General features: G+C 48.9%; 3 protein-coding genes across 3 annotated transcripts; 1 reads left to right on the top strand and 2 right to left on the bottom strand.

Annotated features, from left to right (window-relative positions):
- Window positions 1-39: 39 nt before the first annotated feature.
- On the bottom strand, window positions 40-960 carry B0J16DRAFT_391077 (uncharacterized protein; the record flags this gene model as incomplete). The annotated part of the gene is made up of 1 exon (XM_046131917.1): window positions 40-960. The coding sequence occupies exon 1, from the start codon at window positions 862-864 to the stop codon at window positions 40-42; it is 825 nt and encodes a 274-aa protein (XP_045988931.1). The 5' UTR covers window positions 865-960.
- Window positions 961-2,084: 1,124 nt separating this feature from the next.
- Window positions 2,085-3,972, bottom strand: B0J16DRAFT_359686 (aldehyde dehydrogenase domain-containing protein). Its single transcript, XM_046129662.1, has 3 exons — window positions 3,737-3,972; window positions 3,283-3,682; window positions 2,085-3,230 (listed from the first exon to the last, which is right to left on the bottom strand). Exons 1-3 carry the CDS (start codon window positions 3,796-3,798, stop codon window positions 2,214-2,216), a joined length of 1,479 nt encoding a protein of 492 aa, XP_045988932.1. The 5' UTR covers window positions 3,799-3,972; the 3' UTR covers window positions 2,085-2,213.
- Window positions 3,973-9,874: 5,902 nt separating this feature from the next.
- B0J16DRAFT_16925 (Rgp1-domain-containing protein) lies at window positions 9,875-12,819 on the top strand. The gene is made up of 2 exons (XM_046122384.1): window positions 9,875-10,494; window positions 10,543-12,819. The coding sequence occupies exons 1-2, from the start codon at window positions 9,969-9,971 to the stop codon at window positions 12,489-12,491; spliced, it is 2,475 nt and encodes an 824-aa protein (XP_045988933.1). The 5' UTR covers window positions 9,875-9,968; the 3' UTR covers window positions 12,492-12,819.
- The last annotated feature ends 1,571 nt before the right edge of the window (window positions 12,820-14,390 follow it).

The raw sequence follows: 14,390 nt of genomic DNA on the forward strand, positions 1-14,390 counted from the left end.
GTTCACATGTAAAGTTCGAACGACGACGGCTCGGAACACCTATTCAGCAAGGCCAACGATCTTCCGCTCTTGAATGGCCTGTTCCCATATCAAACTTGCAATGTTGTGGAGGAGGTGTTGATCAGCATTGGCGAAATGCGTAAACTGATATCCAGCAACGTTCGTGGGGAAGCCCTCAGAACCAGGTGTTGGGGCTTGGCCAATAGTAAGCGTTCTGGCATCAGGTGCATGGAGGAAGAAGGGTGCAAGAGGATCTGACTGAATCTCTTTCTCCTTGCGATCGTTGATGATCTTGGCAAATCGCACAGCATAATCATGCTGTTCCGGTGACAGTAGGAGTGTGATTTCCAAACTGCTTTCTTCAGTGGAACTTCCAGTAGGATAAACATTCTCCTGAAGAAGTTTGAGCTGCGATAGAGGTCGTTCGCCACGCGAAATGTCAATCAGCATGTGAGACGTGCCTTGAGCGATGCGGAGAAAGGCAGCCTTGGTCGTAACTGAAAGAACAGTAGGGATATCGCCAAAAGTCTTGGCCTCGGCACAATATTCCGCGAGGGAGGTTTCGGGATTTGGGTGCTCGTTCGCCGACGCTTGGATGACATCTTTGACGAATACTGTCAAGTGAGCGAGCCGCTTGGAATCAATGCCAATACCATGAGCATAGCACGAGAGATGCAACGTGCTGTGGTCGTTCTCAGGAAAACGAAGGTTCACAGCCACCGTTGAGTGTGCCGTTCTCAACCTAAATAGAATGCTGCGCTTCTGTACGTGTAGGAGTGACGATGGGTATACCGTTGATGAATAGAAATGCAGTGAAGGGTTTGGAGAACTCTTTCCCCGTGAAACTCCTCCGGCCACCGCCATGAACACACAACCTTAGTTTTGCAAATTTTCACGGTCGGGATCAGGCAGGCATCCAATCAACTCTTCGCCTGGTGTTCAATGTTTCTGAAAACTTGGTGGTTGACAGTGCAGGTAGGTGACAGAAGAAGAATTATCACCTAAGGCTTAGGCTACTTTAAATAAAGTAGCCTAAAAGCTACTCTAAGCAAGCATAAAGTGACCAGATTATTTCGTCTCTTATGGTCTTGGCGGTCAATTCCTCTGACACCCTGCACGCGGATAGGCTAGCCTGCCCTGCCTGCTTACTGCTCCCTCTTCTGCTCATTGTGCCCGTTTTTGAGTTGCTGGGCACTCAGAGGGTGTTCCTCTGAGAGGACCCCAACTTGAATGCGAGTATGATTGAATTGACGCTGCTGCTTCAATAGGAGTGCCAGAGTTCCATCCATCAAAAACATTCGCTAGGGACCGTTCAAAGTCGTAGATTGTAGCAGGTGTGTTCACAAGAGTTAAGAGGGACTGGAGATAGACGAGAGGCTGTTTAGTTCCGCAAGTGTGAGACTTTCTTTATCCCTAATAACTGTATTTCCTTGTCGATGAGCAACGTAGTTCATAGTGTCCCGAATGGTTTGGTAGGATAGGAGAGGCCGCTGGTTACGACCACCCCGAGCGTACGGGTGGTTGCGTGCCTCTCGACGATCCGCTCTGCCCCCTCGTGCTGGCGGTTGCGCCAAATGGCCACCATCGTCGTCCTCACAGTTGCAGACTCCCAAGTTTGTATACCTAGTACTTGGATGTCCTATAAGAGTTACTGCAACGTGCTGTTTGTTATCTAGTCTCGGCTCGCTGCATTTCCCGATGCACGTCAGTAAAGCGTCGCATGTTACACTTGGGCCTAATCAGGCTATTAGTTTTCACTGAAGCCCAAAGGCTGCAGCTGGTGTCGGTTGAATTGAGTGAAGCCAGATCTCGGTGGTAGTTACACCGAGTGGGGGTCGGGTCAATGTCATCCGTTCGTCTGCGCGACATTGCATCCCGGGCATGCGACAACTCAACACGACGCCTCACCAAACCAACATCAAATTAATAACAGTAAAATAAATCAATTCAAATGGCAATTACTCTTTTTTTGGTCGTGTAGAATAAACGGTCGTCGTTGTCGCAGCGTGGTCGGCTTCCGAATGCGACAGTTTCCTAATCGGGCAAGTCTTCAAAACACCAAGCTCACATATCACGATCGAGGAGTTTTTGACAATATCTTTAACATTTCTTCGTCGAATACGTAAAACTAAAGTGGAATCATGTACAAATTGATCATGCAGTTACAACGCCGCCCATATTTCTTCCATAAGTCCTCAATTCGCTTCGCAATCTTAGTACAGCTTGATGGCAACAGACTTGTTCTGTGTGTAGTTGGCGAGGGCTGCCTCGCCGAGTTCTCGACCAATGCCACTCTCTTTGTAACCTCCGAAGGGGAGCTGGTGGTGCAGCATGTTGTAGCAGTTCACCCAAACAGTTCCGGCCTTCAAAGCGTTGGAAACGCGGATGGCAGTGTTGAGGTTCTTGGTGTGGACGGCGGCAGCAAGACCGTAAGCGGTATCGTGGGCAAGGTCAATGACCTCAGCCTCGTCCTTGAACTTGGAAATAGCGCAGACAGGGCCGAAGATCTCCTCCTGCATGATCTTCATGTCGGCGCGGACGTTGGAGAAGATAGTGGGCTTGATGAAGTAACCCTTGTCACCCAGGCGCTCACCACCGATCTCGACGGTGGCACCCTCGTCCTTACCGGCCTTGATGTAGCCCATGATACGGTCGTACTGGAGCTGAGAGACCTGGGGACCCTGGAAGGTCTCCTCGTTGAAGGGGTCGCCAACCTTGTTCTCCTCAGCTCGCTTCTTGAAGGCAGCGAGGAACTTGTCGTAGATGGACTCCTGGACGAAGATACGAGTACCAGCACAGCAGCACTGGCCGTGGTTGTAGTAGATACCGAAGTTGACCCAGTTGATGGCCTCCTCGATGTCGGCGTCCTCGAAGACAATGTTGGGGGACTTGCCACCAAGCTCGAGGGTGACCTTCTTGAGGTTGGAAGAGGCAGCAGCCTTCATGATCTGTCGGCCGATGACGGTGGAACCAGTGAAGGCGATCTTGTCAACGTCCATGTGAGAAGAGAGAGCGGCACCGGCAGTCTTGCCGTAACCAGAAACAAGGTTGAAGACACCAGCGGGGAAACCAGCCTGCTCGACGAACTGAGTGAAGACGAGAGCGGAGAGAGGAGTCTGCTCAGCAGTCTTCATGACGACAGTGTTACCGGTGGCCAAAGCAGGTCCAATCTTCCATGCCAGCATGAGAAGGGGGAAGTTCCAGGGGATAATCTGACCGCAGACACCGATCTATGACATGTTAGTATTGTATTTTATTCAATTGGAATACATGGTGACTTACAGGCTCGGATCGGGTGTAGTGGAACATCTCGGGAGCAATATCAATGGTCTTTCCCTCGATCTTGTCGGCCCAACCACCGTAGTATCGGAGGCAGCCAACGACGGCACCGACATCACCACGGGCGTTGGTGATGGACTTTCCGTTGTCGAGAGACTCAACAGCGGCGAGAAGGTCGAGGTTCTTCTCAGCGAGATCGGCGAGCTTGAGGAGGAGGTTGCCTCGGGTTTGGGGAGGAGTGGTTCTCCACTCGCCCTCGAAAGCCTTGCGGGCAGCGGTGACAGCCAGGTCGATATCCTTCTCGGTACCCTCGCAGACGGAGGTGATGACCTCCTCGGTGGAGGGGTTGATAACCTCGAACTTTCCCTTGTCGACACCCTCAACCCACTTGCCGCCGATGAAGCTGGAGACTGTTAGTGTATTGAACGGACTGGTCATGTATATCAAGGTAACTTACAGGCCAATGGGCTGCTGGTAGGTACCAGTAACGGGAGTGGACAACTCGACGGTGAGAGCCATTGTGTATAATATGTTTATATGGTAGGGAGAGAAAGGGTATTGGGTATCTTAAAGCGAAGAGGTTATAAAAAGAGAAGAGGAGAGTTGTGGATGAGAGAGATGATCTGGAAGAGAGAAAGGATAGTTGTAGACGGGAAGCAGGAGTATTTATTCTTGAGAACTGGCGCGGGGTTTTTCAGAATTCTGCAGAGGTGGGAGAATGGAAAAGAGAGCTTGAGAGTGAAGTGAAGGGGGGTCTGATACAAATCGGGGTGTGATGTGCCTCGGTGGAGGAGGGGGAGGGGGTGGAAGTTTTAGTGACGCCAACTTTCCCCGCAACAGCCTCGCCTCACACGTCTCAAGCAAGGTACAGAGAGGGTACGTATTCTAACTTAGGGGACCAGACCGAAGCCGAACCATGTGGATAAGCGGTATCCATTTGGATTGCACGGACAACCGCTGAGAGCTGCAAGAAGAGCGGGCGGACGGCGTCCCGAAGAAACAATGGAGCGCCGAGATGGAGAGTACTGTACTACATGGTGGCGGTGGACAAGGTCTACCTCTAGTATGGTTAGTAGTGGAAAAGTCACGTAATTGCTGTCGATATTCAGTTGTTGGATCATAAGACAGTACATGCAATACCGTACCTAGGTTCGGAACGGCTCAATGGTAAAAGGTCTCCTCTAAGCCGGCACAACCCCAGATCGCGTCAAAGATCCTACGAGACAGAGAGAGGTCACTGAAGGGAACCGAACCGCGGGGCAAAGAGCAGGGGTTCAATTTCAATGCGGTTGCTTGTACATTTTTTAGTGATTGTTACCTAGGTACCGACTATATGCCGAAGAAGCAATGCAGCTCTTCTTTAACAGCCCTGTTCGTCCTATCGTAAACGGTTGCTGTACCTACCAACCACTTGTCCTATCTTGATACAACCAAACTGCATTTGCTCTACAATTACGGATCTAGCTTCCAATCCTGTTCCATGACCCGCTGTTGTAGACCACCCTTTGCTTCCACAGCAATCTTTATCCCACCCGCCAAAGTGGATAGAAGATCTGGTAAATCTACAAATCAAAAGAGTCAGTACAAAGAACAAGGTCAGGACCGCCACCAAAAGACTTCCTGTTCCAAGCTCTACCCCACAGCCAGGTCCACAGTATGGCCAATGATTGGGGGGGATCTTCCACAAGCTTAACAGTAACTAACAGTAAGTAAAAATTGAGGATACCTTATGGATGCAAATCGTCAGAGCTTTTGAAGAGAGAAAAGGGTCCTTCGAGACGTGTCAAAGCTTTACTCGACTCATGCGTCAGCGAATAGCTTGACTCAAGCTATTGTCAAAGCTCCTGGCGGAACAGAATAGCAGAGCCGCGTATTGTATCCATAGATATTTGTCTCTGTTGAAGAGATGTACATTACGTAGACAGAGCTGAATTGGTTGCAACAGCTCTGACAAATCAATCTATCAGTGATGCATGAAGAACCCTACGGCCCGAGGCACTACTTGCCTATCCTGTACTGGCCTACAGTATCTGCCCTGTAACCTTAGTAGGTAATGGATGATGAACTGCCAGACTGCGTACTGTCATGCAGCCTAACAGCAGCTAATGCGCCGCAATGAAACAATAACCGCACATCAGTCTCTCAAGCTTGGACAGTTTCATCCTTGAACTACGACTAAACAATCGGTGCTATTTGCTAATAATGCCGTTTACCTAGGTACTGTAGTCGGGAATTTCGTATACCGTAACCTTTTACTCAGTGATGATTAACTTGATAGTAAGCGGGTAACAGTTAACCTCCACTGTACCGTACCCTGTAAATTCAACGGTCTACAGTGAACCGCAACCACCCACCAATTATACTGATCGACCCATACCTCTTTAACATCTCCGAATACTGCAGCCTTCAAACTCAACCAACCAATCCTATCAAGAGCGCATGGCTCTCGACGTACGGTTTGTGCATATTCCTTCTGTTCATGTTGGGGATTCAAAACTGCCTAGGGTAACGTCAAATCTCAACTGGGAAGCTCGATATGTCTACAACCTCAAACCCGCATAGCCAAGCGCTGTCTGGTGCAGAATCCTTGCTTGGTCTGGGGAAATCATTCGACTCCCAACATGGGGTACATACGATACAAACAAAGATTATTTGTTGGTTTCGGAATTTCGGAACCGCATCTTGACCACCCCCAGAAAAGCCACAGCCGCATCGCTTGTGAGAAGACAACACGGTATATACACTAGGGGTCAAAAACAGAGTGATTTTTGGTGAGAGAGATTCCGCTGCTTCGACCCCGAGATACAGTACCTGGATGGCCTTGTTCCTCTAGCAGCTGCTCTAATCTAACTTGGGTTGCCTGTGGTACTGTACGCATGATAGCATCAGGGTCACTCACACCCCCACCTTGTCGACACGGATCTCTACTTTCCCATGGCCATCTTGTTTGTCCGATGGCTGTGCTGTCAATGCTACAGTGATAGACTAATAGACTACACTAGTGGGACAATAGAGATCTTCACATCTGCCGTGCCATCCAATGTGGTCCCTCAACCCGAACCATACATCACACTTTCCCTTCCTGTATCGTATATCCTTCAAGCATATTCTACGACTCCACAGGTTTATCAATAACTGAAATTTTCTATCTAGTCACATCCACAAGAGTTGTATTGTTGGTGCTGGTTGCTGAGAGACCAATAGACTGAGGGTCTTCGGCGTAAAGGGTAGCGAGTCCATTGACATGCAGTAACTTGACCCCGCACAAGCAATCCTGGTTAGTTGCGGTATCTGTAGATTGCCTTTCGTTACTTTTTCCAATGGCAGCGTCTCGAAAGGCTCTCCAATTTCCTGGGGCAGAGCCGTTCACCCTAGTCTGGTCTAACTCCCCCGCCCCCCGTGACGTTCCCTATGACCGAAGAGACGTTGGAAACTTAAACACATTGACTCTAAACCTCGTACTGCACTGTTTGTCGCGGACCCGCAGACTTGCCTTTACCCTGTCTTACTCTTTACCTTTTGGGTTGGGAAGCAATTGCGGCTCCGCTGCGTCTCCGTCTCCGTCACGCCGGCAAAGGCGGGGACGGCCCCACCCACACTTACACCCCGCTTCCGAAGCGACTTGCACATTGGACACTGGACTTCAAGACTTTCCCCCAGACTCTCGGCTCTCGCTCAGGCATTTACCTCAAAGCTCAAGGCTCTAAGTTAAGCGTATCCTACTGGGGGATTTCATTGGACGAATCAGTATAGTCTTGACCACATGGCATGATGTGCCTCATTTTGGGATTGGGCTATTAGCGAACACTAGATCTCGTCTCGTCTTTCCCAGATCAGTGCGTCGACACATGATTCCATATAGCTAGTTGATCCTAATGATGATCTGCTATCCCAAACAGGCTCCGCAGCTCTTGATACCCAAGGAGAAGCTGGAGTAAAGGCATCTACCTCCACGAGCAGGCTAGTCATCCTCCTCGGCAGCAGACAATTTATCTTCTAAGGCTTAGGATACTAAAATAAAGTAGCCTAAGTGCTGATCTAAACTGGCATAAAGTGCCGAAATTATTTCGTCTTTTAGGTTACTGGCGGTTAATTTTTCTGGCACCCTAGCCAACCTCAGCATCACGTACCTAGGTTTAGATGACCGCCATCTGACTTACACGGTTACAGCTAACCATTGAACCCATACCAGAGAAACTGATAAGCTATTTCTGTATATATGTCATATTCAACTTACTAACAAAGCTCTTAGCCAGTGGCAACTCTACATTTACAAATCAGCCTCATCACCTCCGCAAAACTGACCCAACGGCAGTCCAGATAAAGCAACATGACAGATCTTATACTCCACTCAACTCTCGAGAGCCGCAATTGTTGAGGTTGGAGATCCGAAGACACAAGTTGTCCTGCCATAAACTCCAATACAAGTAAGACATGGCCCAGGCTCATCCGCACCCTTCAAACATTGCGGCATCTACGGACCCGCGACTCCAGTTTTTGCCTCTTTTTACCCCGCTGAATTACAATAACTACGGCTCTTTAGACGCCTGTATGCATATGCGGCTACCCCACATCCGGGGCCGCAAGTGTTTCTCCTCATCCCCGACTAGGGGACCGATTTGAGCTGGGGCGGGCACGGCTCCGTTCTGACTTGAGCTTGGGTGTGTGGTTAGACGTGTCAGAAGACATCTGGTGCCTGCAAGTACTGTAGATCTTATATCCCCAGACTTGGACGTCAATATGGTTGAGGAGTGGTAGATGGGAGCTGATCACCACGCGATGAGCTGGGTTCAGTGTCCCTGACTGCCACGTTGTGTCCGGTCCAGCGGTAATAGGTGACTCTAGTTCTTTCAGCACCCGAATGAAGCTCATTCTGGAGCTAGTGAAGAGTTATACCGGTAGATTTCGGGATTTATGAGACCCCATGTCCCCCAGACTCTCCCCAGATGGTCTGCCACTCAAGCCGAGCAAAGCTACCCCAGGAACTCCCGTCCCCCGGGTCATGTGTTTCCCTAGGTGCGCTTAAATAGCCAGATTCTAGACTGTCAAGCTGATAAGAATCCCTACGTGAGGCTGACTTTGGTACTTGAGTTCACAATCAGCTCTGCCAAAATCTGTTACAGAGGAATGGTCATTCGACACTTCTCTCTAAGGCAACAACAAATCAAGAAAGGAAATCCAATCAAAAATCAGTATTTTCTCGTTTATTTTCTTTTTCAAAACCTAGTATACGTTGTTTATTTGCTCGTCGTGATTTCGTGCTAGTGAAGTGGTTGGCAGGTACTTACTTACGTCTGCCAGACCTAGGGGCATAGATTGAGAAGCATCCTCAGCCCAGTTCAGTAGCCGATAAATGTGCTTCGAGAGAATGAGAATGTCTTAACCTTATTCCATGTCTGTCTATCTCTCTAATTGTTATACAGTCGAGTTTTCCTCCACTGAGTAACGCATATCGTCTGTTCAGTCTACACAATCTACCCCTAAGTGGTGAAGTAACTGTTCAGCTTTGGCCCACCTGCACTGTCTATGACATTTATAGTGTTCACCGAACTACATAAAATCTATTGAAACAAGACGAGGAAAGAAAATGCGGTACTTGATGCATTTTACAGTTCTTGCTACTGCTGTTCATGCTGGTGATCTGCCTGTCGTAGGCAACCGCAAAGAAATAAATTTCTCGTGTATAAAGCGTAAAGAAAATTGACACAAACTCATTTTAGACTATCAAATCTTTGGATTGAAACCAAGTCTCAGCCAAAATGAACGATATATCCGAAAGTGGTTTGTGTCGACACAAATCATCCAATGCGATATGTGTGGTTAAATAGTAGATGGAGGTGAAGTTGTACTGGTTTCCTATGCAAAAATGCTATAGCATGGAATGGCATTCAAGTAGCCCTATCACCTGAACCTCTACATGTTGCTAACAACGATTAATGCGAACTCTCTTATATTTTGGAGGGCGAGATCCAATATCTCACACTGAAAAGCTCACATGACAATAGGGTAAGCTACTTCACTAACAGGACTGGAACTTAAACCAGATCAAACACCAAGCATCTCCAGGAATGCAAGAAGAGCCTGAAGGAAATTAAACCACTTCAACGTCACGAAAAGTCAAAGTGTTCAGATAGAGGGAAGTAAGCAAATGTCGGCTTGAAACGTGAGCGTGGTATATTTCTACAGCCTCGCATTGAAGCTAAATATCATGGGGATTTAGGATTTTTGGCATTATGAAACCTGACAATATAAGGACGAAGAAACATCATAAGCCCGCTCTTTGAACCATGCATACTCATGTTTGCTAGCTTGGTATCTATAAGTAGGATGCATTCGTCTTTGTCTTCTGCTAGTGTTGGTAGTTGGCAGTGGAGCTTTGGCGGCCGAGGCTCCGTTGTAGTGTAAGCTTGTACCTGCAGCGGGAGCAGTGATTGGCCAAGATAGCTCTTCGCCAAGACGCCAGCGGGAACCTCCTCCATCTCCTTTCACGGCATGCTTCATGACGTTGCATCTTAACTCCTCCCTCAATAGCCAAACAAAGCTTCAGCAATACAGTCTCTAACGCTCTCGCTCTCGCTCCTCCCGTCGCCTCCGTCCACGAATATGCTCCCGTGTAGAAATGCTGCATCTGTCATCTCATAGCCGTCTCAATCCACGCGCTCGTCGCTGAGCGGCCTCCCTTTCCCGCAATGGCCCCAGAAGCTCCGAGCAACATCCGCGTCTTTATACGCTGGCACGATCAGACTGTCTTCGCCGGCGAGGAAGTCAAATGTACCGTTACTTTTAAGAACGTAGCGCCCGCTCCGGGCCAGTCGAAACCGCCGCCGCAGCAGTCAGAACGAAGTCGACTGGCCTCGCCCTTACATACCCGACCCAAGTCGAATCAAGGCTTAACCCCACCGCCATCAGCATCTTCAGGCAGAGGACACCGCCGCTCTGCTCTTTCGTTAAGTGTTCCTGCGCCTCAATCACATAGCCGCAGAGGTTCAGTTCAATGGCCTTCATCACCAAGTACAAGCGATCGCGGCTCGAGCCACTCCCACAAACGCTCCGTTTCCATTGTCTCAATCGGATCCAATAATACTGTCGAGGACCACACACAACGCAATGATCTCCCAGCTCGACCTCAAAGACCGCATCGCGGCCATGGGCGCGCTTCAAGTTTACAAATACTTCCTCGAGCCCAGGGTCAGCTACCCACTGGGCCTCATTCTGGTAGATTGCTCTCATTCTCTCCCTTGACTACCAGCTAACGAGTTGCAGCATCCTTCTCCCCCCACCGACTTTCAAGCTCTCCGTTATTTCACGCTTCATATCCTCCGCCTGATCGATTTGGCAGAATATCTCGCTCGCCGACAAACTCTCAGAATCCAATTGTACCAGGCCAGCGAAGAGCATCTCCACTGGGATCACCGTCAGAAAACCCAATGCCAGAATTCCGGTTCCCTGCCGCGCCTCCACCTACTCGAGAGGAACACCCACCTTTATCTAGAAGATCAACGAACGAAAACATGCTCAGCCCTAAGAATGCTGTAGGTGATTCTGGTTTGCCAGTTCGCTCTAAGGATGGCGTTCCTACTATCAACGAACAAATTGCCTCTGCACCCGCAGCCCGAATTTTGGCAAGCAGTGGGGTCTTGGGAGGAACACCACGAAGCAGCGGAGAGTTTTACTCGGTCAGCAATAACTCGTCAGAAACTCTGGTTTCAGAGTATGTGACACAACCACCTAATCGACATGCACGACCACTGCGGAGAAGCCTCGGTATGACTGCGGCGCAGACGAGAGCACCCGAATCTCTTATGATGGGTTACGCTCAACTGCACGGCTCTTTCTCATTAGACGGATCATTAGTCAGTCTCTCACAATTCGAGCAAGTCAAAAAGAAGGGGATTGTTGGACAGGGAGGCGGTGTCGTTGGGCTTGAATCTAAACGCGACAGCAGCCTGCTGGGAGGATTCGGATGGGGTCGTATCAGCAGCTCACTCGGCGACTTTTTGGGTGGAGGAGAGCTTAGCACCATCAAAGAGATGCGCGGAGTTGCAAATTCCAAGTCTGTACCTCTCTTGACCACGCCGCAGTCCATTCTATTTGTCGATTTGCAGCTGGCACCTGGGGAAAGCCGAGTGTTTGAGTACTCATTCAAACTTCCAAAGGGCCTACCTCCGTCTCACCGCGGGAAAGCTGTCAAGATATCTTATAGCCTGGTTATTGGCACACAAAGGGCTGGCGGCACCAAAGAGCAGCAAGTTAAATCCGTCGAAGTCCCATTCCGAGTTCTGGGAAGCGTCAATAGTCATGGCGAGATTCTGGGTCATGATTTGATGAACCCGTACATCCTACTGCAGGATTTAGCCCAAGTCAAAAGTCCGTCGAGCAGTGATAAGGAAAAGGCACCAAAGACCCACGGCGATGGGGCAAAAGGACAGCAGTCAGCGCTGAATGACTTTTTACTATACGTGGACGACCTGGTACATCGACCTCGAGATGAAAGTGGTAGTATCGTTCTTTCTCCAGGTGCCGGTAATTCTAGGAGACCATCGACATACGAGGAAGCCAGTACCGCTCAGGAAGCCATCCATATGGCAATTATGCGAAGCAACATGACTTCTGGTGGGCAGCAGAGTCCAAACCGTTTCGAGATTGCTCGAAACGGACAAAGAGTTGGCGTGGTGATGCTTACGAGGCCTGCCTACCGACTGGGTGAAGTGGTCACGATGGCGATCGACTTTACAGATGCAGATATCCCATGTTATGCAGTGCACACCACACTGGAAACATCAGAGAAGGTAGACCCATCTCTGGCGATAAGATCCGAGTCGAGTATTCATCGAGTGACACGAAAGGTTTACTCATCTTCATCTGAGGCAACAATGTACTCACGGCGGGTGACATTCAAGCCGACAATCCCAATTACTGCAACTCCCGAGTTCGTAACCAGTGGAGTTAGCTTAGAGTGGAAGATTCGTATCGAGTTTGTGGTGCCCTCTACAGGAAGCGATTCTCCAGATGAGAGTGAGAGACGCGCGCCTCATCCACTACTTGAGCAGATCTCACAAGATGAGAAGGGAGGAACAGTGCTTGTGGCTGTTGAGAATCTGATATGTGAGAGCTTTGAGATTGCAGTACCCCTGCGAGTCTACGGAGCCGTTGGAACAGGATTGGAGCGTCTTGAACGGGACGAGGCGTCTGAAGAGGGTCTCGCTGTATAATTGGTATTGGATTCATCGTAAACAATGAGATGAAGGAGTTGGATACTTGACTTTTATGAGATCTTGAACAACTCAGGCCACAAAGAAAGGCCTTGTTATAAAAGGACGTTTGGCGTTTGCAGGAGATATTCAAAAGAGAAGGAGTACGTATAATCGAAGAAAATAAGGTGTTTTGGAGCTCGAGCCACTGGCATGAGTATATGCAGCTGTGATATAACTGTGGTCCTCTGAGTTGTTCATGCATTTAAGAAACCCCATTGCCCAAGCAAACCATGCTCTCAAGGCTTAACGACAACGCGTCTTCAATATTTGAGGCTGTCGAATGTTTGTTTAGGTTTTGTTACATGGGTATTGAGTGGCTTTGGAGGTTCTTGTTTGGAAAAGGAGACTCGCGCACAGATGGTTGATTGTCTTGCTGAAGAACCGGGATTAATGGATCGGCTGGTCTATCGAAAGCCAGCACAAGCTAAGTGAGACAATCACGATTAACAAATACAATGTAAACAAGCGAGAAAGGGCTAGAGTCTAAAGGTAGAGGGCTAACAGGGACGGGACGGTGTTGGGGAGCATCTTCATTTCACCAAGCGCCGGGATTAATTAGTCAAGCGGATAACGGCTATGTAGCGGCGGAGAAGATAGGGCTTCTTGCCTTCTTCTATCTTAGAAAACGGGTCTCTTCAGGCAGAGTTTGCCTTTTGTTTATTATTGTGATCTCGGTGTCGATGATTATGGTCAAAGTGGAGGTCTTTGATGTGTTGTTATTCTGGTCAATGGAGTCGGTCGGGGGTATCGTGGCTGGTGGCTCGACAACAATTGGACGCTGGGAAGACATACGATAGTTTAGACAAAAGGTCATGCCATCTATGGCTGTCAGATTGAAGAAAAGTTTGCAGTTACACAGCCAAGAATCGAGAGATGAAGGCTCAATTGTAGGTGATTGTGTCTGGGTCCTTATCACTGTCACCAACAAAGACTCCAGGTTCAATATCCATCACCGTCCTGGCCTGAAGTGATTCGAGGTGATAGCCACTGATGGGAGGGCTAGACGACAAGGATTAAGCGGCCCAAGAATCAGCTCCAACTCTCGCCCAGACCACATGAGAGGAATAAGACGTCAGGGTCTTGGCTCTCATTCGAAAGAACAAGGCCCCCTGGCAACCAAAGACATGGGCCCATGTAAACAATCCCAGTAGAACAACCTCTCCAGCGCCTACCGTATCGAGACCCAGGCTTCTGGACCTGAACTTGGGGCTCTTTCTTCCTCGACTATTGACGGGAAGGGAATGGCTTGGGGTTAGGTTGGGTTATTGTACCTAACTTAAGTCAGAAGAAAGTCATCGACATTCCAACCCATCCATGAGTTGGTGCGAACCTTCTTTTTTCTTCCTTTTTTCCCCTCTCATCACCGACCGCTTTCGTTGGGAGATCATGTCTCTCTATGTCGCTCACTAACCATATCTAGATAATCTAATATCATAATAATAGTCATTGTAAGTGCAAAGTTAGGTAGCAAGAACTACCCAGACTCTCGGCTTCCAACCTCTTTCCCTCTCCACTGAAGCAAACTAACTAACGCGCGCCTTCCTCCCCGCAGCCTTTTTCTGCACTCTTGCATCTCAATAATCGTCTTTTCAGCCCCCGCAGGCCCGCAGCCGCTTCCCGACTTACACCGCCCACCATCCACTTTTTTACTGTCCTGTACAGCATCATACTACTTCTATTCTGCATATTCTTCGCATTTTCCTTCGTGGGCGATAGGCATTGGTTGTTCATTCTTTCATCTCTTTCATCTCCAGTCTTCTCTGTTCTTCGTTCAGGTGTTTGTTCGTGCTTGGGGGTTATCTGAGACCGGGCATTGTTCTTAATGCTTCATTACTGCAATATCTGAATCAACCCACT

Source organism: Fusarium flagelliforme (genome assembly GCF_020744385.1).
Source record: "Fusarium flagelliforme strain FIESC 12 MPI-CAGE-AA-0113 chromosome Unknown B0J16scaffold_1, whole genome shotgun sequence".
NCBI lineage: Eukaryota > Fungi > Ascomycota > Sordariomycetes > Hypocreales > Nectriaceae > Fusarium > Fusarium flagelliforme.